The 27,929-nt window shown below is 41.4% G+C and overlaps 1 protein-coding gene across 2 annotated transcripts in view; it reads right to left on the reverse strand.

Moving 5' to 3' along the window:
• aldh1l1 (aldehyde dehydrogenase 1 family, member L1) overlaps positions 1–26,901 on the reverse strand; it is a 34,092-nt gene extending 7,191 nt beyond the window's left edge. The window contains exons 1-12 of one of the 2 annotated variants that reach the window (XM_031875381.1): positions 26,358–26,901; positions 7,594–7,739; positions 5,655–5,889; positions 5,414–5,579; positions 4,991–5,092; positions 4,266–4,355; positions 3,565–3,702; positions 1,930–2,055; positions 1,764–1,855; positions 1,383–1,530; positions 1,173–1,292; positions 739–866 (exon numbers count right to left, since the gene is read on the reverse strand). In XM_031875381.1, coding sequence (XP_031731241.1) covers positions 739–866; positions 1,173–1,292; positions 1,383–1,530; positions 1,764–1,855; positions 1,930–2,055; positions 3,565–3,702; positions 4,266–4,355; positions 4,991–5,092; positions 5,414–5,579; positions 5,655–5,889; positions 7,594–7,739; positions 26,358–26,401 — 1,535 coding nt within the window. In that variant the 5' untranslated portion in view covers positions 26,402–26,901. Of the gene's footprint in view, positions 1–738; positions 867–1,172; positions 1,293–1,382; positions 1,531–1,763; positions 1,856–1,929; positions 2,056–3,564; positions 3,703–4,265; positions 4,356–4,990; positions 5,093–5,413; positions 5,580–5,654; positions 5,890–7,593; positions 7,740–8,816; positions 8,899–26,357 lie in introns of those variants that run through there. The other variant, XM_031875382.1, reaches the window with a different exon arrangement.
• Positions 26,902–27,929: the final 1,028 nt, after the last annotated feature.

Genomic DNA, 27,929 nt, shown 5'->3' on the forward strand with positions numbered 1-27,929 from the left:
GTAAGGTCACCAGCATTTTCAGAAATGTGTTTCTTTTTACTGAATACATATATGCAAAGAAAATAATAAAATGTTTACATTTGATTATTAAATCACTGAGGTCTAACAAACACGTTAAATAGATTTCCTTCCTCATTAAACATTTTGCACAGCGAGTTTCTTTTGGAATACTTTGAAACCTGCATTGTTTACATGGTTGCTAGCCAAAGATTGTATATAAGAAGTGGATGATGTCGTGACGTCACACATTGGTTTTGGCCGTCTCCATCTAGACTTTTTGCAACCAGTGAAGGAAGTGACCATATTTGGAATGCTGAGGCGTGACATAAAGACGCCGTATACGGCTCTGGTAGTGACCTGTCAATCACAACGTAGCCCCACCCTAAAGGTAAATGGACCATCATTTACTAAACGAACATCATGCTATATTAGATCATAAACTCATGTTTTAAATCAAGAGAGAAGTAGAGTCATTTTCTCATAGATTTCTATACAATCAGAGGAGTCGCCCCCTGATGGACATTAGAGAGAATGCAGGTTTAAGACACTTGAGCATTGGCTTCACTCTTCAGAACTGGAGGTTTCTGCCTATTGCTAGCTAGCAGTCTTCTTCTTCACTGTTGTTGAAGGCGGGTTGCTACATTTCTTGGAATCTTTCTCTAAGTGGACCTCTACATTAATTGAAAACCCCTGCCTTAAAGAGTTAAGTTTAGTAATAAACAAAACAAGAGCACTGACTTGTAGATCAGTCGGCCTCTGTCTCTGGGGTTCATCTTGCCCCACTCTCCCTCTTCAAAGGCTTCCTTGGCAGCAGCCACTGCCTTGTCCACGTCACTTATCTGGGCCAGAGACACGTCACAGATGGCCTGCGGGGCAACGGACGCGGGACGTCAAATCACAAAGCCAGCAGGGAGGACAGCGGTACAATTTGAAAACTGCTGTGGGAGACTTTAAAATCTGTAAAACCTGCATTACGTCAAAATCATTTGCACTTAATATTGTTCTAACGAGCGCTAATATCTAATCATATTTCATTCGCTAATACCAGTAACCTAGCAACCTATAAACAGCTGCAGCCACCAACACCAGAAACAAAAAAACAACAACTTTAATTTGGCCTTGAAAATACAAATAAATAGTTTATAACCGCATTCATTTTGTCCATCTCGTACCGAGCCGTCAGTGGGGTTGATGGTCTTGTATGTCTTCCCTCCCTCTGCGTCGACAAACTCTCCATTAATGAACAGCTGGTGAGGCATCTTTATGGTCATGTTGTTGGTGTTCTTCTCCACCTGAGGGGTCAAACAGTGATCACGAAAGTAAACACGTGGTCTTCTCGAGGGCCAATAGGGAACAAGCACCATCCGGTACCAGCCACTCACATAGTCCACGACCAGTTCCTCCTCGTCGTCCTCCCCTCGCAGCTTCCTCACGCACATCTGAATGAAATCCCGGAAGTTGCAGTTCATGTAGACGTCCTCGTTCTGCAGCTGGCAGCTACTGGCCCGCAGCTTCACCTCCTCCACGAGCCTGGAGGAGAAAGAAAACGTATCCATCGGGATTTCTCGGTCCTAGGTGACATTTAGCGATTACGAATTAAGTCGCAGAGCTTCAAGTATCTGTCGAAGTGGGATGTCGGTAAAGTGAACACGCGAGTGAACTGATCAATATTGCTAGTGTTTAGGAAAATACATTTTCGACGGCCACCACGCTAGTTAGATGAATCCTTTTTACAGATATAAATCCATCTTCTCCTTCATTACCTGACCACATCCATGGAAGCAGCGCCGGACTTGAAGAAATCAGTGGAGTCTTCAATGTGACTGACATTAGACAGAATGCTCTGCCACACCGCCTGTGAGGAAACATTGTCAAGAGTCAAACAAGACTTTTTTGTTTTTACACAGATATTTTGTTCATCTGCCCCACCCTCATCTGCTCAGCGAAGGTCTTCTCCTCCTCCGTGAGCTCCACGGCGGCGCTGCTCCCCGAGCTGAAGAACAGCGCCGCAGCGATCATCTTCCCATCCTCAAACTGAAGATTCTTCACCAGCAGCTGCAGAGAGACAGAGAGTATGACACAACCATGATGACGACACCGGTGTCATCTAGAGATAAGCTTTACAATAGATGGATAGAAACCTTATTTACTCGTTAGCAGAGTACTGTCGTTAGCAGAGGTTATATTTTAGAGTTAATGGAAATTATTGAACCCCTTTCAGTGCGCTGACATTTGTTTAAGGTCATTTTAATCCCCTTTGAGGACCTGCAGGAAATACATATCGGCCAGTTCATCTGTCCTGATCTGATAAATTGATTTGTACCTTAAATATAAGTTATGAATGTCTGACAACCTAAATAATAATAATAATCTTTATTTATAAAGCACATTTCATACGGACTATGTTGCTCAAAGTGCTGTACATTTAAAAATAAATAAAAACAGAAAACCTTTTACAGATCAAATAAATAAGAGTGGTAGGAAGAAAGCATTTTGCACTTACATTTTAATTGTAATTTAAAAAATGCCAACAGATGAATAAAAACTGGAAAACATTTTACATTTTAAATAAACTAAAGAGCAGAGTTTCTAATTCAGTGTCTTGCGCTCTTTAGTTGTTACATTATAATATTAGATTATTGATGCACTATCATGCACTAAAATGCATTTCTGCTTGCTAAAAGTGAGATCATTGTATTCATTTTTCATACTGTTATATATATATATTCATACTTTATTTTACTGTATAACAATGCATTGTTTTTCATTCACTCATTATTAATAAATTAGTAGCATCAAAGTAGCATCAAAATTGTACCTATGCACAGTACACAGGCTAAATGTACTTAGTTACTTCCCACCACTGATTAATACCATGCTGTAACACAAATCATGTGATGGCACGACCAACTGAAAAATTTGGAAAAGTTAGTCTGCAGCCCTGTCTTCTAGGACTAATCTAAAAGAGAAGTCTGTCTGATAAGCATCATTTACTCCCATGTCAGGGTTCCTGGATACACCGTTAGTTGCACAGCGGACTACCAATCACAATCCTTCTTGATGGATTTACCAAACAACCAAAGCAGCCCCACTAGTGGGTCTACCACATCCTGAAAATAAGCTTGGAACAAGAGAAAAACACAGGAAAGGAAAAAACGCAACGTCAGTCGTCATCTCATCATCTTGTGAACATTCCTGCATTTCTTTCACATCGCGATGTTTATCACAGGAAAAAAAAAGTCATTTATTTCCAATATGGTTCAGCCCTATGTGCAGGTTTTTCCTGTAACAGATGATAAAGGTTCTGCAGTGTCAGGGCCTAGTCACAGAGCTGAGATAGGCAAACACATTGTGTTTGGATTGAACAAACCAAACCAAACAGTGAGTCAGTCTCACGCCAGGTTCGTCCATTAATGGTCAGGATTTACTTCATGAAATTATGTCAATACTCTAAAAAATAAGAAAAAGGTGCCGCTGGCGTGAAGATGGTAGTAACACAACACTACGGATAAAAGCTGCCGTAAACTTCATAGAAGAAGAAGACGAACACCGTCGTTGACTTACCGCCTTGCCGTCATTGCCAAACAGCACCAGGCCTGTCTTGGTGACGATGCCGGGGCGGCTGGCTCCGGGGATCTCCAGGGGCTGACCGTTAGCCGCGGTGCCGTTATCCACCAGAGTGGAGCCGTAAAAAGTCACTTTCTACAGAAAGAGAGACACTCTGGTGAGGACAATGTCTTATAAAACTCAACACATGCTACTGGCATTAGAAATGCTTGTGGGTGTTGTTTGACAGAAGCCAAAATCCCAACCTAACTATTTATTTTCTTAGCTTCTAGGTACGTATTTCTTAAAAAACAAAACACCGTTTATCAAACCCAGAAACTGTAAAAAACTAAATTATTGCCGGATTTCCAATGGTCCTTGAACGAATCATGTGTGGGGAACGCGTCAGTTAAGAAAAATAACCAAATCGAAGCTTAAACCCCTTTAATCTATTATTATATATGTATATGTTATATTCTATTTCCCTAAAAATAAACCGTTCACTTTAACCAAATCCTGTAAATAACAATAAATTCTGCGCTTCTCAATGCAACTGGGAACCTATGATTGACTCGGCTGTCATATGACCAAAAAAAAAAAGAAAAAGGAAGAAAAATGTTTTGTGTTTAGATTCCAAAATTCATAATTGTGAAAATGCCAGAATAGATAGTATTTGTTCTAACTGAGCATTGAAAAACACGGTCCAGAAGCTGCGTTACCTGTCCATCAACCTCTGCCCAGGCACCGGGCACTTTGTCGTTTCCTCGGATCCAGTTGTGGAGAGCTTCAGCAGACTGGTTCCAGTCAATCTGCCAACAAACAGAAGAATCCGTCATTATGTCTTAACATGTAACATACAACCCAAATTTAAGCACTAAAATGTTTTACTTGAAAACCATTCATCAGAATGTATGTAGTTTGAATTCCGCTCTTTCCAGGAGGTCATTGAAAGTTTTGATTCTATTCAGGCTTAATTGGTTATTCTCAGCAGGACTAATGTTCAATTTGTACAACGTTGAACATTTTTAGCCGACCAAAATGTTACAATTAAATTTCATAAAGTGAAAACAAACTGTGAAAGGGTTCAAGTTCAAAGATGAAAACACGGACAACTCCCAGACCGGACAATGCTGTGATACAGACCTGTCAATCACAGTAGCCCCGCCCTAAAGCATACTCTGCTTTATGGTCTGTTTGACTCTAAATGGACCATAATTTACTAAATGAACATCATGCTGTATTGCAGGAGACTTGGAACTAGAGATTGAGACCATAAACTCATGTTTACAATGTTTACTGAGGTAATAAATCAAGAGAGAAGTAGAGTCATTTTCTCATAGACTTCTATACAACCAGAGGAGCTCTTCCACATTGTCTTCACTTTTTAGAACCAGAGATTGCCGCCTGGAGAGAACTGATCTGTCTGGATGTCATTGTATATTACCTTAGCGTTGTCTTTCTTCTGAATGCACTCATATGTGGCCCCCTCTTGTGGCTGGGTGATCCTCGGGGCCTTCCCTTCTGCGATCAGCCTCACTGCAGCCACCTGGAACCAGAACAATGCAGTTCAAGTCACAGTCACTTGCTATAAAAATGTGTTACACCACAGTGTGTGCCAGATGACCATCTTTAACCTCTGAGACATGTTGATGTTTAACTACGGCAGGTAAGAGCAAAGGTATCATCTTTCACACAAGAGATTGGAATGATATTCCATTCATGTCACAATCCTAAGCATCTGTATTAATGAGTATAAGGAATGTCTTTATAATAAACATGTTTTTTTCTCATACCAACTCAGCCCACAACACCTCACTCAGCCTGTGTTTTCTCCACCCACGATGCCTTGTCCCATCATCACACTTACTATGCCTTTGACCCCCTCTGGGAAGAGAAATCTATTGTAGATTGTGTTGACGGTGTCATCGCGTTCAACATCACACTCCCTCTGCAGCAGGATTGGTCCGGTGTCCAGTCCGTCATCGGCCCAGAACACTGTGAACCCGCCCTTTTTGTCACCATGGATCAGCGTCCTGTGTGTCAGAGACGCCAGGTAAAAGGCCCGTCGCCCACAATGGCCCCAACCTAATGAACGTCACGTGACTCACCAGTTGATCGCTGAGGCTCCCCTGTGGCGAGGCAGCAGGGAGGGGTGGTAGATGACGGAGCCGTGCTTGGGCCGGTCGATGACCTCCATGGGGATGAACTGGGAGCAGAAGGGCAGGACGTTGAGCTCGGCGCCAGTGGCCTCGTACTGAGTCACCACCTCCGGGATGGCCTGGCCCTTCACACGCCAGCGGGGGAACTTGAAGACGGCGACACCATCCTTCTCCGCCTGAGTTGCTGTGGTAGAAAAGAACAATCGAACTCTTAAAATTGTGCCATACAAAAGATAAAGATTAATACATGAGTTTCTTCTTTTTTATTTATTCATCCCTGAATTTTTTTGTTAGATTAATTAATTCATTGTCAGAATAGTGGAATAGTCCATCAGACCTCAATTCAAGCAGTCCAAAATCCCAAAGTGATTGAAATAATGAAAATAAAAATGTGATATAAATGAGATGAAATACATTTTACTACATTTTTATTGTCAGATCCACAAACTGTGAGTAAAAATGTAAAAATGATTTTGTCCCTCAAAGGGGAGCATAGAAAAAGGTTGGACGCTCATACAAATGAGTGTTCTAGTAGGATTCACATTTGAGACAATGAGCCCTTTATCGATTTGCTTCGTGTCCGCTCAACAATCTCTACCTCCATCTGAAAACATAAGCAACTGATGCTGACCAATCACAGCTCATCCATCCATCCATGAAACTTTACAGGGTTGTGAGAAACTGGAGCCGATACCAGCTGACGTTGGGCGAGAGGCGGGGTACAACCCGGACACGTCACCAGTCAATCACAGGCTTACATATTGGACCTCTCCCACTGGACAAAAAACCCACGAACACCCACTGACATCTGGCTTTTGTCTTCAGGGGGAAAGGTTACAATCAGCTATTATTGCCGGGACAAACGAGAAGTCTTAATCGGCCCCGGCTCCAATTGGCAGTGATGGAAACATAGTCGCCGATGCTTACGATGCTGTGAGACGTGTGTTGAAGTGAATATATCATAAATAAATCTAGTAAAAAAAAAGAAAAGTAAATCTAATCATGTCCAAAACTAACAATTACTATGGTCTGCTCAAAGCCACCAGACTCCAGTTGGACAACAGTCATTTTAACTCCCTGATAATCGAAACACATTTCCTTCAAACTCGACGGAAACAGAGTAAAACTCATCAGCTGTCTTGTTAGGCTTTCTACTGTTCCAACAATCACCGACTCTAAACCCTTAATTCAGAGAGTTAGATGTGAATAGAAACAGCCGATATACAGTATGTGCACCTCAAAGCCACCAGACTCTGAAAGAGATACTAAATAAGTAATCTATATAAAGTAACCAGGCTTGTTTTTAATAGCCTCCGTGCTGCGTTCTAGTATTCACTAACTCAGTTTCCTGGCAAGTTTGTGACGTCGAACATGACACACCAACAATAAAACAGAAAGGCATACTCATCTACTGTATTGCCGGATATAAAGATAGCACACAGGTGATGACACACTGCACTTAAACACCAATACAAATGACTGTGCAACTTTGATAAGACAGCGAGATGGATTTTCTTTTTTTTAGTGGACTGGAGCAAAGAGATAAAATTGGTGGTGTGAAGAGTTCAAATTTCACTTGGCCCCATCCTGACTCCACAGCTCCACAAGCTGCTAGCTTGACAGCTGTGAGTGCTAACAATAGCCATGTTTGTTGTTTATGATAATAAACAAATTATAAATTATGATAATTTTGGGTGAATGCCTTCGGAGGTACGTGATGTCAGTGTTTGGAGCTAACGCTGCCAGCTACTTTCAAAAAGTTAGCAACACTGAGTTTTTAAGTTCTACCACAGTCTTATAGTTTCTCCGATGTTGCCGACCCAAGCTTTACTATTTCACTTTAACCGGTCCTAAAGTCAAGCACTTAGTCAGTCAGTATATTTCTCACCCAGTGGATCAGCCTTGCCATCCTTGTCAGGGATGGTGAAGACTCCTACGATGGTGTGGCCGTCCTTCCTCAGCTCCTTGTAAACCTCATGGCCAAACAGACTCTGTCCAATAACTGCAATCTTCATCCTCACACCGCACTGTGTTCTAAAAGAGGCGGCAACACACACCAGGACAAACACAACATGTGTTTGTATTCAGTACAAGGAATCAAAGTAAATGGATTATGTGAGAACAAAATACATTTCATATTGCAAGTGAGGGCTTCTTGGGCTGAGGTTCACATCCTGAATATCATGATGTGCTGTGCCTCTGTTCGGTTTGTATATGTGCAGGCATTATATCATGAGAAAGCTCTGCGGTTCAGGGTTGTTTTGAAACAAGTGAGTGGAACCCCCACCCCACACCCAACACACCCCACACACACTCTCTCTCTCTCACACTTTATGCAAACATGTCAAAGTCTTTCCTGTGTGACTGGGTCCACAGAGCAAACTAATCAGCTCTATGGTGGTTTCATGCAAAAAAAGCTGTTTGAAAACTAAGACTGTACATGCTATATATATATATATATATATATATATATATATATATATATATATATAAATAAATAACTTTATATACTTAGCATAAGACCGTATATATTTCGCATAAGAACATCAATATATGATCACTACCAAGCAACCATTTCCAAAATTTAGAATGTACCGTATTATGCTGTCTAATGTATTTATCATTTAGAATCTAGAAGAATCAAAAAGTTCCCAGTCATCATGACTGTCTTGAGTGGTGCAATCACTGTTTGCCCGTTTGTTGACCCCAAACAGAGAGGGGCGGGGCCGGCTGTCCCGCTAACCAATCAAATCCCTCAGTGTGGCTCATGTCTCTGGTGTTGACTAATCAAATTCACGGAGGAGTTGAAGGGCTTTGACAGCCCATTGAACGGACAGCAGCCACCCCAGACAGACAGTTCAAGACCCACAGTGAAGTTTAACAAACCGTCATTCATATCAATAGTCGGGCGTTATCTTCACCACACGTGATCAAGTCACGTGCAGCCATAATGTGGAGTTTAATTTCCTCAACAGGTGCTGCAATCACCAACAGTGTCATATTAAAAATACAAATCATTTTTGTGCCAAATAGGCAGTCTGCACTCTCATTTAGAAGCCTCGTGCAAATAATTATAAAAGAGAGGAAAGCGAGTGAAGTAAGTGCCCTTACCCTGCAGACCCAGAGCTCCTCTGCTTGACTGGAAAGCGCGATCGGACGGAGGGATTTGGTTTTAATTTCCTCCCCCCGACCACACGGGCAGGCGGCCCATTGCATAACATGCAAATAAAGCAGAGTGATTGGACGGGGCGGGCCGTGAGGCTGCAGGGGGCAGCCTATCGGCTTCTAATGTGTTTGAGACAGCCCAATAACGCTGGGAAATGTCAACTTTGATAAATCATACGAGAATATTACAATATGGACCGATGTGTTTTTTTTTGTAACAGTGCAAAAAATATTCTCACAGGGAGAAATGTCTATGTGACAATACATAACATAGTTGTCTGTACTGAGATACAATAATTATGTTTTTTGTCACACATACTGTTCCCAAACGATGTTGCTCGTCATCCAAGAAACTCTTACAGTAGAGCTCCTCAGAGCTGTTTCTCCACATCAAGGTTCAGGTTCAGGCTACTTTTATTTGTACTCGTAGGTAGACTTGGTTTGCAATAGAAGGCGAGGCATCCATCTCGACACACATTACAATCAACACAGACAACAAGACAAACATGATAAAAGTACACAAGGCTACAAATCAGTAAATCACTAAATAAAATAAATAAGTACACAAACGTTGCTTCTATAGCATCTGTGCACTGTTGCTATAATTTGTTCACCTGAGTGATGGCTGCTGGAACAAAGCTGTTTTTATGCCGCTTTGTTCTACACCGTGGGACTATATACCTCCGTCTAGAAGGAAGAAGCTGAAATTCCCTGTGCAAAGGGTGTGAGTCGTCCTTTAAAATGGAGCCGGTTATCCGTTGTAACTGTCTGGTGTACAGGGACTCTGGGTTAAGCTGTGACAGTTTTGAGTCAATAATTGTGCCAAGATATTTGAAAGATTGTACACATTCCACTGTCTGACCATTAATGGATATGACTTCATGTGTGTGGGCATGTCTTTGGTTTTAGATATGTTTAATTGAAGATACTCCTCACACCACTTCACAAAGTCGTCGATGACCGGGCCGTGGCTGGTCTCATTGTCCTGGAGCCGACTAACAATAACAGAGTCATCTGCATACTTTAAGATGGTCCTATTTTCATACCTGCTCTGACACATATTTGTGTAGAGGATGAATAATTGGGGCGAAAGCACACATCCTTGTGGGGAGCCAGTGGAGGAGCAAACTTGGTCAGACAGAGTTCCATTTACCCTCACTCTTTGTGTCCTATTAGTTAAAAAGTCAAGAATCCAGCCCACAAGATTGTGACTTAAGTCATATTGTTCTAAAAGCCTACTGGTTCAAATATGGAGTTGAATTGTGTTAAAAAGCAGAGGAGAAATCAACGAATAGAAGTTTAACATGAGCTCCATTTCCCTCCAAGTGTTTAAAAAGTAAATTAAACAAAGTGACTGTGGCATCTTCTACTCCTGGTAGGTAGATTTCACAATGAAGCAGAGATAAGGAGACTGTCACTGTAGGTCATTAAACGGCCATACACTCCAAACAGGTTGGCCGTTATGCAAAGCTCCAAACAAACGTCAGCATCCATGGCGGTCGTTGCACAACCTGTTTGACCGTCTGTCCAATACACTACTAATCACACACGTGCAACGGGGGAATCTGTCCTACGGCTTTTGTTACATTACTGCCACAGTCATGCGGACACTCACAGATCAAGCTAAAGACAAACTCACTAACTGACCTTGGAGCTGATAAGGTTGCTGCTGTTGTTACTCCTGTTCAGAAAGGTCAAAGGACAGGAAGGTCAAAGTCAGTGTGTCGAAAAAAGCACAGCGAAACAACGCAACTCAAAGAATGAAACCTCTGGACAGTCAACTGATCTATATCTGTGCTTCTCTCATTATTACCACAAACATGTGTTGTGTGTGTGTGTATCTTTGTGAGGACCAATCTGAGTTTCAGATTGAGGATATTTTTGGACAGTGAGGACACTTTGGCCAGACCTCAGATGGCCTGTTAGAGGCTTCAGACTTGGTTTTAAGGTTCAGGCCAGAATCAGGCTAAGGGTAAGGGTAAGGGTTGGGGTAAGGAATCTACTTGTGATGGTGTAGGTTAGAGTAAGGGGCAACAAGGAATGTTTTATGCAAATGAAGGTCCTCCCCAAGGTTGTGTCAACCTTCGTTTAATCTGAACTGGTTGGTTCTGGTCCTCAGTTATCACTCATGTTAATGATCCACTCAGCATACAGTAACCTGACCATCAGACCAGCACCAGAGGCATTGTGGTTGGATAGTTTTAATGTGTGTGCGCATGCACATGTCTTCGCTTTCTATACTTAGTGCCAAATAAAGCCAATAAAGGTATATGTTTTAAATTTTAGTTTTACATTCTTTTGAGGGAATAGGTTATATTGAATGTAATCTGGTCATTTTAATAAGTAAAGAAGGACGTCTGTTGTGTTGCCACCATTCTATTGTCTTTCCTTTTTTCATACACAAGGGGGCAGTACCCCGCCATAAAACAGCCGCCACTCAGGCTCCAGCTTCTGTATCACAGGCAGCACTGATACACATGTATCATTCAGGGAAATTCAGGATCAATTGTTTTCTCAACTTTTGCCATTCATCAGGATATCCTACACAGAACACAAAAAACATAGTTTCTTGTGAGTCCTCCAACTTTATGGAAGAGCAATACTAAATTACTGGAGTCCACCTTCAGGTGGAAAATCACTGCCAGACTTCCTTTAAATGTCTTCCACTTATCAAGATTTGTGTACAAAGCAAACATTTGTCATTCTGATTCCTTTCATGTGTGCTTCACATTAAATATTTAACTACATAAAAAGATGTCTACAAATATTCAGAGGATCTTGGAGGAAAAATAAGTAATTTCTTTGGGTTTTCACAACTTGAACAAATGTAAAACTTAAACTGTAAAAACATGCCTTGGTTTCCAAGACCTGGTCTATTGCTTGTGTTTCCCCTCCCATCTATTTCAATGTGTTTGCCGTGTGTTCAGCATGTGAGGAGGCTGCTCTATACTCTGCAGTGTGCCCAGGAGCTCCGCATATCCATCATGGAGATTATAATTATAGCTTGTGTGTGTGTGTCCGTCCTGATTGGCTGAGAACGCTCCTGTGGGGTTGCTGTTGTGTATCCAGGCGTCTGAGTGTATTTTCACACCAAACTCAGGCTCCACAGCTGGAGATCCACTGGCTATAAATACATAGTGTGCTCCGTTGGCTTTCCTGGAATAAAGTAAAACACCTGCCCCCCCCACACCACCACCACCACCAGCCCCAACCAACCAACTCACACTCGCGCACAGTGTTGAATGTAATAACAATCATAGGTCAACAAACATAAATCATTTTTCAGTTGAAATCAGCAAAAGATGAAGTTCTCTCTAAAAACCCTTCACTTTGGTACTCTACTGTCAAGTGTGAGTGTGATGTGCTGGCATCCCGTGACTTTCTGCCTAAAGCCTGGTCCATGTTCACCGTGGCACCAGGCGCCGGGATTCGCAGCGTTGGAGGTCACTTTGCAGCACCTCAAGGTATAAAAATAATATACAGCTCGGTTAAAAAAAAAAATCCCAGGACGCTGCCAGACGAATGACTCACCTAATCCTGGAGTAAGTAATGGAGACAGGGTTGGGTGGGGGGGGGGAGGGAGGCAACAAGGACAAAAGAGCAAAGCCTGATTCAACCTTAACTGAAATGAGATGAGGCAGTGAGAAATTCCTGACATAAAACTGTTGAGCAAAGCTCTTTGTGAGTTGCAGCTTAAAGGAGCACTCTACCAATTTGACACATCAAGACTAGTTCACCAGTGATGACATGATGCAGGTCCAAACAGTATTGCTGTTGAAACAATGGGTATGTGTTACCTGGACGTGAATGAATGAATGAAGCTGCAGTAGGTCTTAATATGTAGAAATGTACCCTCGTTTCATCCCTGTTTGGTCAAAATGTATTATACTGTTCGTATATTCACAAAACTTAAAGGCAGAGTTCCACATTTTGGGAATTATGCTTTCCTTTTCTTGCTCAGAGTGCAGAGCCGGCTCTGACCATTTTGGTGATTTTAGCCGGTGCTCTTATATCTCAGCTACTTCCAGCAACAATCACTGTGGTCATAGACACAGAAACTGCTTATGGCTTTATGTATTTGAGATTAAGCTATGTAGATCAATTTTAAAATGAAAAACTATCAAAATGATGTTGTATTCCCCAAACACCAGAATAGTCTTTCCACCTCTCCCGAATGATTTAAGGTGGCACTAACTAAACTTAATGTTATTAGTATGACGCTGCGGGCAACCCAGAAAATTGGGCCTATTTATAGGCTACATTTTTATGTTGTTGTGGGCTTTTTTAAACTATTATGAAATAATACTATCAAAATAGTGTTATTAACAAATAGTACAGATTATAGATTTTTTTTTCCTCCCCTCATTTGGCATGCCTCTATGGATGGATGGCACATCGAGCATTCACCTATACCGCCTATGCCTCAGGAGCAAGATTGATACCAATTCTTGTGTCTGTAAACTAAATGTATATCCAGCTGGCATTTAGCTTAGCTTAGCATACATACTGGAAGCAGGGGGAAACAGATAACATTTATAAGTATTAAAACACAACTTGCTAACTTTAGAACACTGATCATTTCTACTGTCCATGCCGCTAGTATTACAATCACATACATCAACATTTGGTTGGATAAGCCCTAAAATGTAGATATTTTAACTCAAAACATTACATGATTAAGGTATGGCTAAAGCATTGATCAGCAATACCAAAGGGTGTCATTGGAAATCAATAAATACTTGTATAGGCCCAAATAATTTGGGTTGGTTATGTTGAGGAATGAGGGGTGAGTTCTGTTATGTGTAGGGTAAGAATATCAGGACAGGCAAACGTGAACATAATTTAGAATGCAGTTTAGTTGTGTGGGAACTTTATTTTGAAGGAGACAGGGTACACCATTTGGTTTTGGTCAAATGGTGCATTATTGGGTTAACTGGAAACAACCAAACAGCAAAGTTTTAGGCAGAAAAAAGTTCCATAGAGCTAAAGAGGAACTGCAGAGGTGGTGACAATCTTTCTGTAGGTTTGTCAAAATGCACCACGGGAAGAAAAATAGGGTCACTAATGTTAAAGACAGGACCTCGATCTCCTCTACGCGTCACAGTGCAACACTGGTACCGTAGTGGCACTGAATGTAGCCAGTGTTCTAATGCAAATTAGTGAAACAAGGTTGATTTAAACAAAACACAGTACAGTGTACTGCTGGCGATGCTTCTACAAGAAACATTAGTTTCTCTCAGAATTTGCAGAGCTCTTCTTCTCTGTAATGATCTCGTGCCGTTATGGCGTTAAACCAAGCCCTCCAATGGTTATGTTGCAATAAATCACTGAAGTTAAACACAACTTACACTCGCTCATTCCTACAAATCGCCTCAACCGATTACCGAGGTTGAGACATTTGAACGCGTCATACATGTGAGCCAGCCAACGTTTTTGGCAGCCTGGGTTTCAAATGACTGAGCAGGTGTTTCCCTTCCCAGGGCTCCCGCCGTGTCACAGAGAAAAAAGCCTTTCACAACTTGTTTGGTCCCATTAGTATTTTCCACGCTATAAATCCCCTCTGCCAGAACACGCAGGTGGTTAGTTGCACAGAAATGGGTTACACATGTGCTATGTTCAGCTGTTTCACCTGCATACTCATCAGGTGAAAAACAGCGGCCGGAGAAAGCAAAGTGAAAGCAAAGTCTCTGGAGCAGCGAAGCTTGTTTTAGACTGCAGCATAAATCAGAAACACATTGCGTCGGCTGTGTTTCGGGGTTGGAAGGGACAGGCTGAGACAATTCACTTACTGCTAGAGGACTGAGCCAAGGAAAACCATTAGTCCCTGGATCTGATGAGGACAAATGTAGCGGGAGGAACATCTTCCGCATGCAGAACATCCTTGAGATACTGTGAGTGGTGCGGGCAGATATTACACCAGACACAGCATCGGGAAAGTGTGACAGTAATTTGGTAAGACAGAACCTTGGAATATCCATATCCGTTTTAATATTTGAGATTTTCGTACAACCATGTCTTCTAATTCAGCACAGTTGAATTACATCTCTAACTCCCTGATGGGAGGCTACAGATTTATTATTTTTTCCTTTCAACAGCTCATTAAGTGGAAGTCGAAATGATACATCCGACCTGAGGCTAGCTCTTCATTCTCACTAAGATGAATACATATTTTTATATGGATATCTTTTTCATAGCTATTCCAACTTTGTACAATTGGATCTCCTCACTCAAGCCAATCAGGGTTTTGTTCCACACAGCTTGATGACTGTCTGATGGGAACAAGCATGAGGAAATGAGCTTTTCTCCAACAGTCTGGTGGTTGTGTGAAACCAAACCATCTACTGAGTCGGATTTCGTTTGTTGTGGCTTTTCAAGGAAATTCAACAAAAGCCATGACAGGCTATCAATATGACAATGAAGTATTTATGGTTTGGTCGGACAATTTGAAACGTGCTGCAAAAGGAAGTAGTATCATCAACATTTCAATTTGAATGCTCCTAAATCAACATACATCTTACATGTAGATGATATTTACGTATATATGTGCGGATGTATGTAGGTTGCATGAGTGTATTATTACAAGTATGTATAAGATGTATGCAGCTATGTGCTGAATTGTTTATGAATTATTGTATTTTTAAATGCTTTTTAATGTGGACTCTAGGAAGATTAGCCAATGGGCTAAAAATGATCCAAATAAAAACATACAAAAAGATTCCATCAACAATAAATTGAGGAAATGACCCTGGACAAGAGAATAAATGAACACCAGGAACAGACATCATCATCATCCAACCTCTCATCATCGTTTTCCGACTAAAGTCCAGCAACACATTTCAGTTTCTGCTAGTTATATATGCATGCAGTCTTTTCAAAGTAAACTTCCGTCTTCACAGGAAACAACCTAGTTAGATTTAGACAACAAAACTACTTAGTTAGGTTTTCGGAAAAAATATTGCGATTTGGGTAAAAAGAACTACGGATGCGGCGTTACACAGGGGACACAATCAGCGGTCTCCTGGCTGAAGGAGCTACGTCTGAAATTGAAGGCACCTAAATTGTAGAGAAGATGCAGCCGTTTGTTGTCTCTGTGAATCTAAGCTGACTGCAGCTGCTGTCCTGCACAAAAAAGCAAAATGCTAAAAGGTTCATATTTCTCTGCAACATGGGTTCACGCCAAGAAAGCTATAATTAACAGCGGCGTTTTGAGGCTGATGTCTACATGCATTGCACATCGCCTCTCTGGTAGTGCAAGTCATGCAGCCTCCAGATTCAGGACCCCCATAAATGGATAGCGACAAATAGTAAACCGAGTTCCCTCCTAATCAGTAAACACAATATTAATATAAGACAATTCTAAGGCTGTACCGAATAGGTGGAAGCTTCAAGGCTCCATTCATAACGTTGACACTTATAAATCAACATTTGAATGCTGTGACACTTATATTTTTCTTTATGTATTCATTGTGTTCAAACCTAGTATTTCGGATTAGTTGCAGATAAAGATCAGGCAACACTGATATTATTAGTATTAATCTATTTGTAGAATTATATTCCAGTGGTGGCTGCGTAGGACTGTTTCCAACTCGTGAGATCCAAACATTTCCAATAACGTTGTACCGTAGTCCAAAAGTCAAAATGTAATGAAACAAAATAGATGTAATCATTTCCGAAATTCACAACATACTTTTATCCAATGAAAATATTCTGCTTTTATCCATATTTGTTGACATTTAGTCTTTCTGGATAACGGGCTGTCAGACAAATGGGCTTTCGGTACAAAGGGACATTCTTTGGCCTATTAGGGTTTCGGAATAACGGGCCGTCGGAACAGTGGCATGGCACCTTGTCAATTATGAATCAAGGGAAATATATTTTTTCCAAGATTACATTCATTTTTGACATATCACAAACAATATATATGTGTTGTACAGACTAAATCCATGTAGGGATGTCAACAGGGATAAGTGGCTCCAAACCAAAAGTCAACGTCAATTCACATCTGTAACTTAAATAACATCACAAACATACCAATTTCATTCAATTTAATGCCAAACTATTATGTTTTAATTAAACCTGACCAAGACATTTTGTTGCCTTCGCATATCCACGTAGTTCTTTTGTGTTTTTGTTTCAGTTTACAACATTAAACAAATTTTTAAAACTGCAGCCGTGACCCTTGAAAAAACACGCTCCCCTCGAAGCGTAGTTTAGAAAACAGTTCAGTTGGGAGTGTAATGGGACGTGTATTGAAACAAGATAGATGTCATCATTTCCAAAGTTTTTATCCAACGAAAATATTAAATCCATATTTGTTGGCATTTAGCCTTTCAAAAGCATTTTCACAGCAGAAAACCGCTCGCTCCCCCAATTTGCTGAATGCACCATTTAAATAGCATTGGTCCAGGTGCAGGTGGCTTTAAAGGGAACGGCAGATTACAGTCTGATTGGTTTGATTCACGTTACTCGCAAAACACACCTATGATTAATTAAGAGACTAAATACCACCACTTTACCTCTTGCGCCTTTCTTTGCGTCAGATTATGCGTTGTTTAATCACCAAAAGAGAGGAATTGGACACTCCCTAAAGGCACATCACCATGCGCTTTAGATTGTTTGAATCTGGAATCCTTTCAGTTGTATTCATGTCTCTTCAGTGTATCCTCTCTCTTCCCTCCTTTCTGCTGAAACTGTGGGGAGGAGGCCTGCTGAAGACACAGCCGCAGAGCATTCCTGGCTTGCATGATAGCTGCTGATGAAACCCACGGCCTTTGCCCTGCTTAGGGACACGGATAAAACTACTTTTTCCTCTGTGCATGTTGCAATAAAACTTGCTCTTGATGAAAAGAGAAGCGCCTTCTGAAGTGAGCTTTCTTTGTGTCCCATCAACAGGGTTCGTGTCAGGAATCAGAGATCAAGGCTGCTCAAACCACGAGGTCGGCCGATAGAGCTAAATTAGTTGTACAAATGATTTGTTTCTATTTATGCCATGGTGTGAGAGCGAGCAAATACACATGTTCAGCACTGTGTGCAATCCAAACAGGATTAGTCAATAATGTAAAAAAGCCATTGCATTTTTCGAAGTTTCTTGGTTTTTATAAGGTTAAGAGGAAGTAAATCCTCATCATCTTTTGTCTAATGAAATAAACACTTTATTCACCATTTCGTTACCTATTTACAAATAATTGCTGCGTCTCTCATGAGTCCACACAGACAGCGTTACAGCTGCTGCTGCGGCCAACCCTTCTTCCTACATAGTTTGCCTTTCAATGACCAGAATGTTTTCATTTTGAATTTCGAATCTCTTGATGCAGCTGATACGCAGCCGGGCTGCGAAGGTTGGCTGCCACCGGCAAACCGTTGAAATGGGACTATAACCCTTAAAATAAGTACAGAACAACAAATTGTTGAGAATAGATTACATATCAACAGATTAACAGATTATATTGTTGAATTTTGTCAATAAAACGTATCTTAACCATGTCATTTAATATGCTACTTCAGTACACTTTAAGAATGAATATTACTGGAACAGCAGCAGAAAATGTCCAGGAATTCTCATTATAGACACAGCTGACTATTCCTTTAACAATTTGGACACAATTTAGCAATTTAGTGCACGCATATATTTTACATTTGGACCTGGTCTTGTTATGCTCAAGTCTCAAAATGCTCAACTGTTCTATTTATTCCTACCTCTGTATCTCTATAAATAAGGGCCCTGTGTCTGTTTCCTAACTATTCTTACAGCACATGATGTCCTGGTATGTTGTTTTATGCGATTTGAATGTGGTGTCATCCATCAAGTTATCATAAAGGCCCATTCTGTGTTGGTGTTGACACGCAGTTAGAAAACAGCTTCATAAATGATGTGCCACAGGCCTGGTTGGAAGCTGTGAGTTTACAGAGCCTTAAATAACACAGTTATGACCGTGGTCAGCTGCTGGGTGATTTCAGTCCACATATCTGCGGACGCAGGCTTTGCTTAGAGCAGTTTTTGGACTGGAAACCGGTCTAAAAAAAATGCACTGAATTGAGCCTTGCCGCTGTGATGTGTTCCCACTGTTTGTTTGCTTGGCAGAGCCCGTGAAACCGAGCTCACTCTCCGGAGATGTTTCTCCAACTCACCTGGGGCTTGTTTTCTAACCTAGTCCTCTACCACACTCTTAGCACGTGTTTATTATCGAGATGGAATGTATCACGACTCTGTTTGCGGGTCTAAAATGGGCCTCTGACGATGGAGAATGTAGTTTGAAGTGGGAACATTCTGCAAGCTGTGGCCTGACTGGGTGTTTGCTTGAGGAACGTTTGCAGCGCTATATTGTAAATCAACACCAAAACATTAGTTGGGATGGGTTGGCAGGGATTCAAACCCTCAACCGCTTGGCCTGCAGAGTCCAGCAGGCGCGGGTTCATTTAACATCTCTACACATAAATATGAGCCCTCAGGACATGACGCCTTCCTCTGGAAGCACTTTGTCAGAACCTTGAGGAGGCAGAGGAAAAGAAGGACAACATTTGTTGTCAATTTAGCTCTGCTCTCAGATGAAAGCAGCCTGGTGGATTTATGGCACCTCAGCACAGACCGTCATGTACTGGAGGTATGCTGCATCATGTGGACGTGTATCTACTGAGCAGGCTTGCACCACCACGGCTTCCTATTTCACATATCTGAGCTGTGCATTGAGTCTGGCTTTGCTCTGAGATACCTGGCTCACCCGGTCTGATGTGTCATCTGGGGACTCATTCCGTGCTGGTCTGTGTTTCAGTAAAAGTCTGTGAATCCGACACATTCTATTTCCCAACTTGTCAAATACCAAGTGGCCCTAAGCTTCAAAGTATGATGCTATAGGTTCCCTCTAGTGTCCGTTTCTGCTTGTTACATGCTTGTTACACGTGTCTTTTCAAACTAAACTTCCAATGTAGGTGTACGTCGTTCTAGGTTTTCTTGGATTAAATTAAGTATGTAAAATAAGTAGGCTTAAACCTAACGTATGTACTTAATTAATGCAACGTACATAAGTTACATAAAAAGTAACTAAAGTGAGGTAAAATAAGTCGACGTGGACTTGGTTTAACATGACACAAACACAAACAGCGGTCTCCTGTGGAACGTCTGTTTGTTGACCAACCAAACAACCATCTCATTTAAAGAATTCATTTAAAGATGGCATCAAAGGTGGTTGCAGGCAAACTAAGCAGGTTATATCATGGTTTATATTGAAATTGTGAAAAATGCTTTAAAGAAACATAGTCAGCAGAAATAAAAGAAGATATTTGGGTGACGGTTTAAAGAGTTTATGGTGAACCCCCCTTTTTGTAAACACACATGTCCTGACACGAGACCACATATTGATGACATAACTCTTGAGCCAGTTAAATCCTTCGGTATATCATACAACATGAACAGCTTGCTGGGTTATGTTGGGATACAGATATCTACTATGGCCAATCCCATTGTGGAAAAGGCGATGGTTGAGCACATTTGTTTTTTAACCTTCAGACATTGAAAATGTGTTGGCATGTGTCAGCTGGTGAATTAAGTTGGTGTTTCAAACAGACATTAATCATCACTTCTCTTGAGAGCATGAGACCAGAAGAGGACGGTGGCAAAACCCAGTGTGTGTGAAGCCTGTTGTCTTCAAAACCCTACATAAGTAGACAAGTGATAAAACAGTTAGCCATGTAATCTTTGTTGTAGGGAGTGTGTGTATTTCTGGAGCAATGGGCATTTATTTTTGGGATAACAGGCTGTCGGACAAATGGGCCATTTTTTAAACTGTTGGGGTTTCAGTGCCTGTTAAGTCATCTATCGCTACATCTCCTCCCAAAGCATATCATTCCAGCACACATTGAAGATGAAACACACAGGATGTGGCAGGCAGTGAGAAAATGTGTTGCAATCAAAGGATCAGTTACGAATCAGAAAACAAAATGTTCTGCTCTTCACTTCATTCGTGTCCAAACTCTGGGGCTCTCATTAATCCACACAGTGGTTTGAATCGTATAACTTTGGAAATCTCTCTGGATTGCATAACCTGACTTTGCAGGCCTGTGTGCAGACCACACTCGTGTGTGTCAGCACCACAGATCTGCTGTATCTGCTGCCTTAAGCGTATGTTTAATGTGTTTGCTGCATTTAAGATAATGACTTGTGCATTCTTGCTACATTGGAAGCTTTATGTGCATGTTTAAAATGCCCAGCTCTCAGATGTCAGCGGACATCTGAGACGGAGCCAGGGGCCCGTGTTCATTTCAATCAGACCCGTAATCACTCACAAAGCAGCATCGCCGCACAATGAAATCCAAAATTACTTTCTGGCCGGTAAGAAGTTCACCAGGATCCAAGATACTGCACTTCATCAATGATGTTTTGTCCTTCGAGTTCTTTCTTACTAAGGCTCATTCAAGATGCACGCAAACACATCTGTGGTGTATCAGCATGCGTTGTTACACATATGTTTGCACTTAAAGCCTCTGCGCTTTCCCTGCTCCTGGCTTCTGTGCCCACTGTCGGACATTTTGACTGATTCCAGTCCCTATTGTGGCTTTACAGGTTAATAACAGTCTCACTAAGTCCACCAATTTGAAAGCGTAAAAACAATATTCCAACATTCATTTCATCTCTTATGGGTAAAAAAATGTATGTCACAAAACTAAAAAAGTACTCCACAGTTGTCGATTATGCAGCAAAGTTTAGTCACTCACAACAGAATACAGTTTAAAGTTATAATCCCATCTTTGATACCATCTATGGTCAAAACGTCTTGCAATTCAGTGTATTGCTATTTTGTAATCACCTCTCTATTGTAGTTTTTATTCCAGGTCTGGTTTCAAGTTGCCTTCACACGCACAGACCATTCATTCATCAGCTTTCTTGTCTACTGTGCGGTGACCGAGCGAGCTAGGAAGTGAATGAAGAGAGGCTTTGTGAGAACAAAGCCGTGAATGAGAAGAATAAAATGTTATTTCCTCATTGTTTCACGGCGGTAAACAAGTAAACACAACCACACTGCCACACAAACGTGTGAGAAGGTGCCGGATTCTGAATGAATGCAGCCCAAGGCACACTTCAACCAGCTGTGGCCTGTCCTCTCTCTCTGTGCCTGTCTATGTGAGGTCTGTGAGGCTCGGTTCTCATAACAAAGCAGGGATGTTTGACCTGGTAAAGAGAACGGGTTCCACACCCTGCTCATTGATTTAAACAAAAGAGAAAATACACCACAATCCATAAGTTACGTGACAACAAGTCAATGTTTAATTGTGGTTTCAAACTGGACACAAACAGTGGTCTCCTAGGTGAGAGTCCAGTATTGTTAGACCCACCCGTCCACCACGAACTCCACTCTTTGTGGACTTTGTCCCTCTTTATACCACGTCACCTGTTCTGGCTCACTATTACGTGGAATACATACAAATTGATTACGAAGGTTATATACAAAGTGTGGTGCATTACTTTTAATAGGTATAGCCAATAACAGTGTATCAGAAACATAACTATGTAAATAAGACCCAAGTTGTAATAAACTGTAATTGTCCAGTAATGATTACTAAAATCTTGGTTTTCAGAGGGGGGGGGGTTACTTAAATGCTAAACTAAAAGCACAATCAGGACTGTGGAGATGCTCATTGTTTGCAATTAAGCAAAGAAAACTGTTCTGGCTAAAACACCTGGAATAAGAAGTCGTAACAGTGAGTTTATGAGGCTGCATGTGTCACAGTTCAGCTCCACACCCTCCTCACTCTTCTTGTCAGTCACTCCCTCCTCATCAGTCTAAACTCCCTTCACCTGTTCACTCACCTGCCTCTGATCAGTAATCAAGCCCCTATATAGACTCCTGCCTCCCAGACACATTTGCCAGATTGTTCTTCGGTTTTTCCATGCCAGACGCTCCAGCACGCTCCCACGGATTGATCGCCTGTTACCGACCCTGCCTGCCCCTGTTCTACCCGCCTTGCCTGACTCCCGGTAAACCCACCAGCCTTCTGATCCTGACTCTGATTAAACTCTGCCTGCTGTATCTGGAGGTTTGCAATAAAGCCAAAGATCCCTGGAATCTGGTGTGTTGCATTTGGGTCCATATACAACCCGTTACAGCATGGTTTTGACTTCAGAGGACAGGAAACACATAAGAGTGTCATACAAGAGCACCGAACGAATGTCCAGCAGTGAATTATCTGTGGAACTTATTTAGGAATGAATGCAAATAGTTCTTCTGAAGGGAGGAAACCAGACCTTATACCTCCACCAAGGTCGTACAGACACACGGATGGAGAGGATGGGATGGAAAGTTGAACACCAATGACATTAACTTAAGAAATAAACAAAAATACAACTTTTACCCTTCAATTTTTTGTTCCAGCCTTGGAACAAGACACACAGTTCTTACTTTTACATGGTCCAAAATCTATTTTTAATTTTTTTTAATCCGTCAACTGACACGTTTGTGTGAATGAATACTTACAAGTGCATATATGTTTACCATCTATTACAAACTTATCTGATCCTGTCAATCCCACAGTGAAACCGGCCTTTCACTCAGACATGACCTCACGCCTAAGGTTTCCATGGTGAAACATACAAACTATCCCATAGTACACAGTACACACACTGTGTTCTACCAGACAGTCTCTGACAAGCCGGCCTGTCTCCCGCGCAACGTCACCACGGACCAACATAAACCCAATTTAGTTGTAGTTTTTAAAGCGGGGATTCATCGTGGCCACGGGGCACGTTGGGGTGAGCGCTCCCCAGTTGCAGGGCTGACTGGATGAATAAAGGGGTGAACAGGAGAGTGGTTCTCTGCTGGGACAGAGAGCCCAGTCTGGTGGAAGACAGCCCTGCAGGGTTTTGATATCAGCGGTAGCTGGGGACGATACCACCACTTAGGCTCAAATAAACATTGGGTTGATCTTGGAGTTGCATAACAAGCCTCCATCTGTTTCCTAAAAAGGTATCTGTGCATTTAAACCAAATATTTGACAGTATGTTATGTGCTGGGGAAAGCCACAGGTCTGTCTATATGCACATGTATGTGTATTGTACATCTACTTTGAGAAAGGTTTGACCAGTGTACATTATTGGCTTTGCTTATCCCAAAATGACTTTCTGTGGCTGGATGTATACCTACATGTAGCCCCATCTTAGCCATCACACAAACTATGGAAATCAATGGGAACATATTTTTTAAAGCTCTGACAAAAGCCATAAAAGGATTAACTGAGTTTGTTGTACAAACTTAAATCAGGGGTCAGGGGTGAAGTGTCAAGTAACAGCTCAATACATGCCTTTTCAAAATAAACTTCCAACGTAGGTTTACTTAGTTTTTAGGTTTACTTGGTGAGGCTACATGGCATAGTGTCTTTTTTGTGTTCACAGTAAAATGTACAGTTTCCACTTGTTACATGCATAGTGTCTTATCAAAATAAATTTTCGACGCAGGTTTTCAGGTTTACTTGACTAGGTTCAGGCAACAAAACTACTCGGTTAGGCTACCTGGCATAGTGCCTTTTCAAAATAAACCTCTCTGTTCACAGGAGAATGTACAGTTTCTGCTTATTACACGCATAGTGTTCTTTTTAAATAAACTACCAACGTAGGTTATTAGGTTTACTTGGTTAGGGTTAGGTAAAAAACTACTTTGTTAATCCACCTGGCATTGTCTCTTTTCAAAATAAATTTCCATGTTGACAGGAAATGTACAGTTTCCGCTTGTTACACACATAGTGTCTTTTCAAAATAAACTTCTAACGTAGGTTTTATTTAGTTTTTAGGTTTACTTGGTTGGGGTTAGGCAACAAAACTACTTGGTTAATCCACCTGGTATTGTCTCTTCTCAAAATAAACTTCTGTGTTCACAGGAAACGTACAGTTTCCGCTCATTACATGCATATAAAATAAACTTTACCTTTAACCTAGGTTTAATTAGTTTTTAGGTTTACTTTACAACAAAACTACTTGGCTAAGCTTAGGAAATGATTTTGATTTTGGGTTTGAAGAACTTTGTTTTCGCAAATATTTTGTACCTAAAGATAAGTCAATGTTTTATCACACGGGACACAAACAGCGGTCCCCTGGGTGAAAGTCCTCTTTGTTTGACCTTCCCATCCATCCTGATTTCCTCCCTAAGTGCACTCTCTCATCAGTTGCTCTGACGTCTAATAAAGATGCATATGGGTTTACATCGGAGTTGTGGTCTTTTTCCTAAAAGACAATACCGTACATGAGGATTACTTTAACCAGGTCACTGTACTTCAGGACAGGCAAGTAAACTGGCCAAAACAAAAGAACTTAGAACCTAGTGTAAACAGGCACATCCAGCCCGTCATTACTCAATAACCAGCCTGAGGGCAACTCCAGTGCAAAGAGCAAAAACAAGCCCCGCAAGATTGTTACCATTGTAGGGAAGGTGACTGGAGAGTCACAAAAAACAGCTTCACAATATTTGTCAGTGTTGTACACCGAAAGGCCTAACATATAACTGCAGGTACCCCACATCCACTACCCTCAGTTTGAGCTAATATTTGCTGTGTGCTTTATCAGTAGTTTATAAATGTAGATTGTATGGCAATTCATGATTGGTGCTTTGTACGTTTGGGTCCCAAGGAGACAACTAATTAATTTTTTTCTGTCTCGAGCCGAACAAGTTTGGGAACCCCTACCTGATGCCATACAGGCATTGAACACACACTGACTCCATCAGGGACCACTCGTTATTTAATGAGATTTGCTCTCTTGTATTATTTATATAACTTATTTGCTGCTGCCTGCCCATTTGTACTATTGCATATTGTATATTTGTGTGTTTTTAATGAAATGTGTGTGGTGATATTTGTAATGTATGCACCAGCTCCCCTGTGCTGTTGTGAATTTTCTTATCTATTTTATATTTTCTAATCCAATCAAATCTAATGCTGTTAAAGTAGAAAAAAAACAGCAGAAACTTCTTCATTTACAACAGCATTTTGCACTCAGAGTGGATCATTTTTCAACTTGGAGTGTTCACTTGGCTTTACATGAAATATCAGGCAAACAAGTGGATAAAAAGTGAGGTGCCCAGCCAGGAAACATTACCAAATGAACCCATTAGAAACAGTTGGAACTAGAGACCATCTTGGGAAGGAATAACACAGGCCTAGACTCAAAATCGGGCCGGTGGCGTGAAGTTGGGGGGGACCAATGGCCCCTTCCCCACTGCCTACCCCCCTACTTCTGCCCCGCTCACTTTCTTTGAACCCGGCCTTCATTTTTATCTCAACTACACTAAAGTTTTATGACTGCATCTTGCAAAGTTGTGATGCTTTTGCGTTGACAAAATCTGTCCACAGACAGAAAGACTCCAAATCTCTTCTGTGGTAGTTCTGCTTCAGTAAATGTCTCCGGGACCACATTTTGCCAGCAATGACACACACACACACACACACACACATACACAGATTCACACAGTGAAAACAATACCAGCGTCGCTGGTAAAATAGTACACTTACCTGCGAAAAAGTAATCCAGTGTGGTTCTCTGTTTTATCTTTCATCAGCAGTGTACTGCAGTTCTTTAATGATTGAACTTTCTGTCTGGAGTTAACACTTTAGAGCCAAGCTGATGTGCTGCCACTGGCTGAAGTAAGTACCGTTCATTATACGTACAAAACAACTCCAGGACTGGGAAATGTTATGCATGTCAGTCCCTGTAACCCATTCAGCAAAGCAGAAACCTTTAAAAACAGTGAAGCAAATGTTTTGCTCTTTATCAAGCTGAGATTAATCTTTAATCCGATTCCTGCGTTTCTTCCAACCAAACCCACAGAAAAGGAAAAATAAGACTTGATTTTCATCTGTGGTTAATCTGCTGGCGAGGCAGCCTTGCAATTATCAATGAGGCATAAAAGAGAGAACTAACCAGAACTATCATTAAGCCAAAGGTCTGGCTTCTTGTTTTTAAGTTCTCTTGGCTTACTTCGGTCAGGACTCTGCAGTCGAAACTGTCCGGACTAATCCAGCGAGCTGATCTTTAACCTCGTCTCTTTATCAATGTTTAAATCATTGTTTTGTCTCTTTCCTGCAGATTTGACCTGAGTATGAATTTCCATAGCACACTATGGACTCTAAAAACAGGAGGGTGATCTCACAATACATCACTTATTACATCCCAAGTCCAGCCAACATTACATAAGAGAGAAGCGAGACTTATACTCTCTCTATGCGAGTGGATATTATGGTTTTCTTTATACAGTCAGCCTTTCATTTGAGTACGGCAGGCGTTTTTTTGAAGAACAAAGTTTTTCTGTTGCGCAGAGCGGGGCTGACTCACCTCATCCATCACAAGATGGAAATTTGATGCAAACACATGCGGCTTCATCCTTTGATCCAAGTCCACTGCCAGCAAGGCATATTACCCACATCTCCTGTCATGGCGCCCAGTTGTAGCTAAAAGTTGGGGTGCCAGATTAGTGACAGACAGAGGTATTTGTTTAATTAACACCTGAAAGTGCTACTTCCTGCAATGTAGAGCCTTAAATAATCACATATATAGCTGCTCTTTTACTATAAAGCTTTATAGTTTACATATTGACGTATAGATTTTTCAATGTGTACTGTCGGCTACTGTCAGCAGTACATGACAGATAAAATGTTGAGAGTGTATTATGGATGTATTTCAAAGTTTGTCAAGGTGAATGTCAAAGCTGCACAAGCAGACATTCAGAATGCAGTAGCGTATCTTATGTAGTTCTCCAGCTCTTTTGACCATAATATTGTTTTCACTGGGCCTGAACCGTAGACTGTATATAAGAAGTGGTTGTAGTCTTCGTGACGTCACTCATTGGTTTGTGGACGGCCGTTTTGAAGCCTTGAGTTTCCGAAGTTGCCGTCATGGATTATGACCATCGCCATGTTGTTTTTTTCACAACCAATGAACGGAAGTTACCATAACTGGAATGCAGAGGAGTGACGTAGAGATGCCATATTCGGCTCTGGTAGCAGCAGCGACCTGTCAATCACAGTAGACTGACCCCCCCCCCCCCCCCCCCCCCCCCCCCTCCTACTTCTCTTTTTCTTTTTTTA

Source organism: Anarrhichthys ocellatus, unplaced genomic scaffold (genome assembly GCF_004355925.1).
Source record: "Anarrhichthys ocellatus isolate YVR2014 unplaced genomic scaffold, GSC_Weel_1.0 scaffold90, whole genome shotgun sequence".
Lineage (NCBI taxonomy): Eukaryota > Metazoa > Chordata > Actinopteri > Perciformes > Anarhichadidae > Anarrhichthys > Anarrhichthys ocellatus.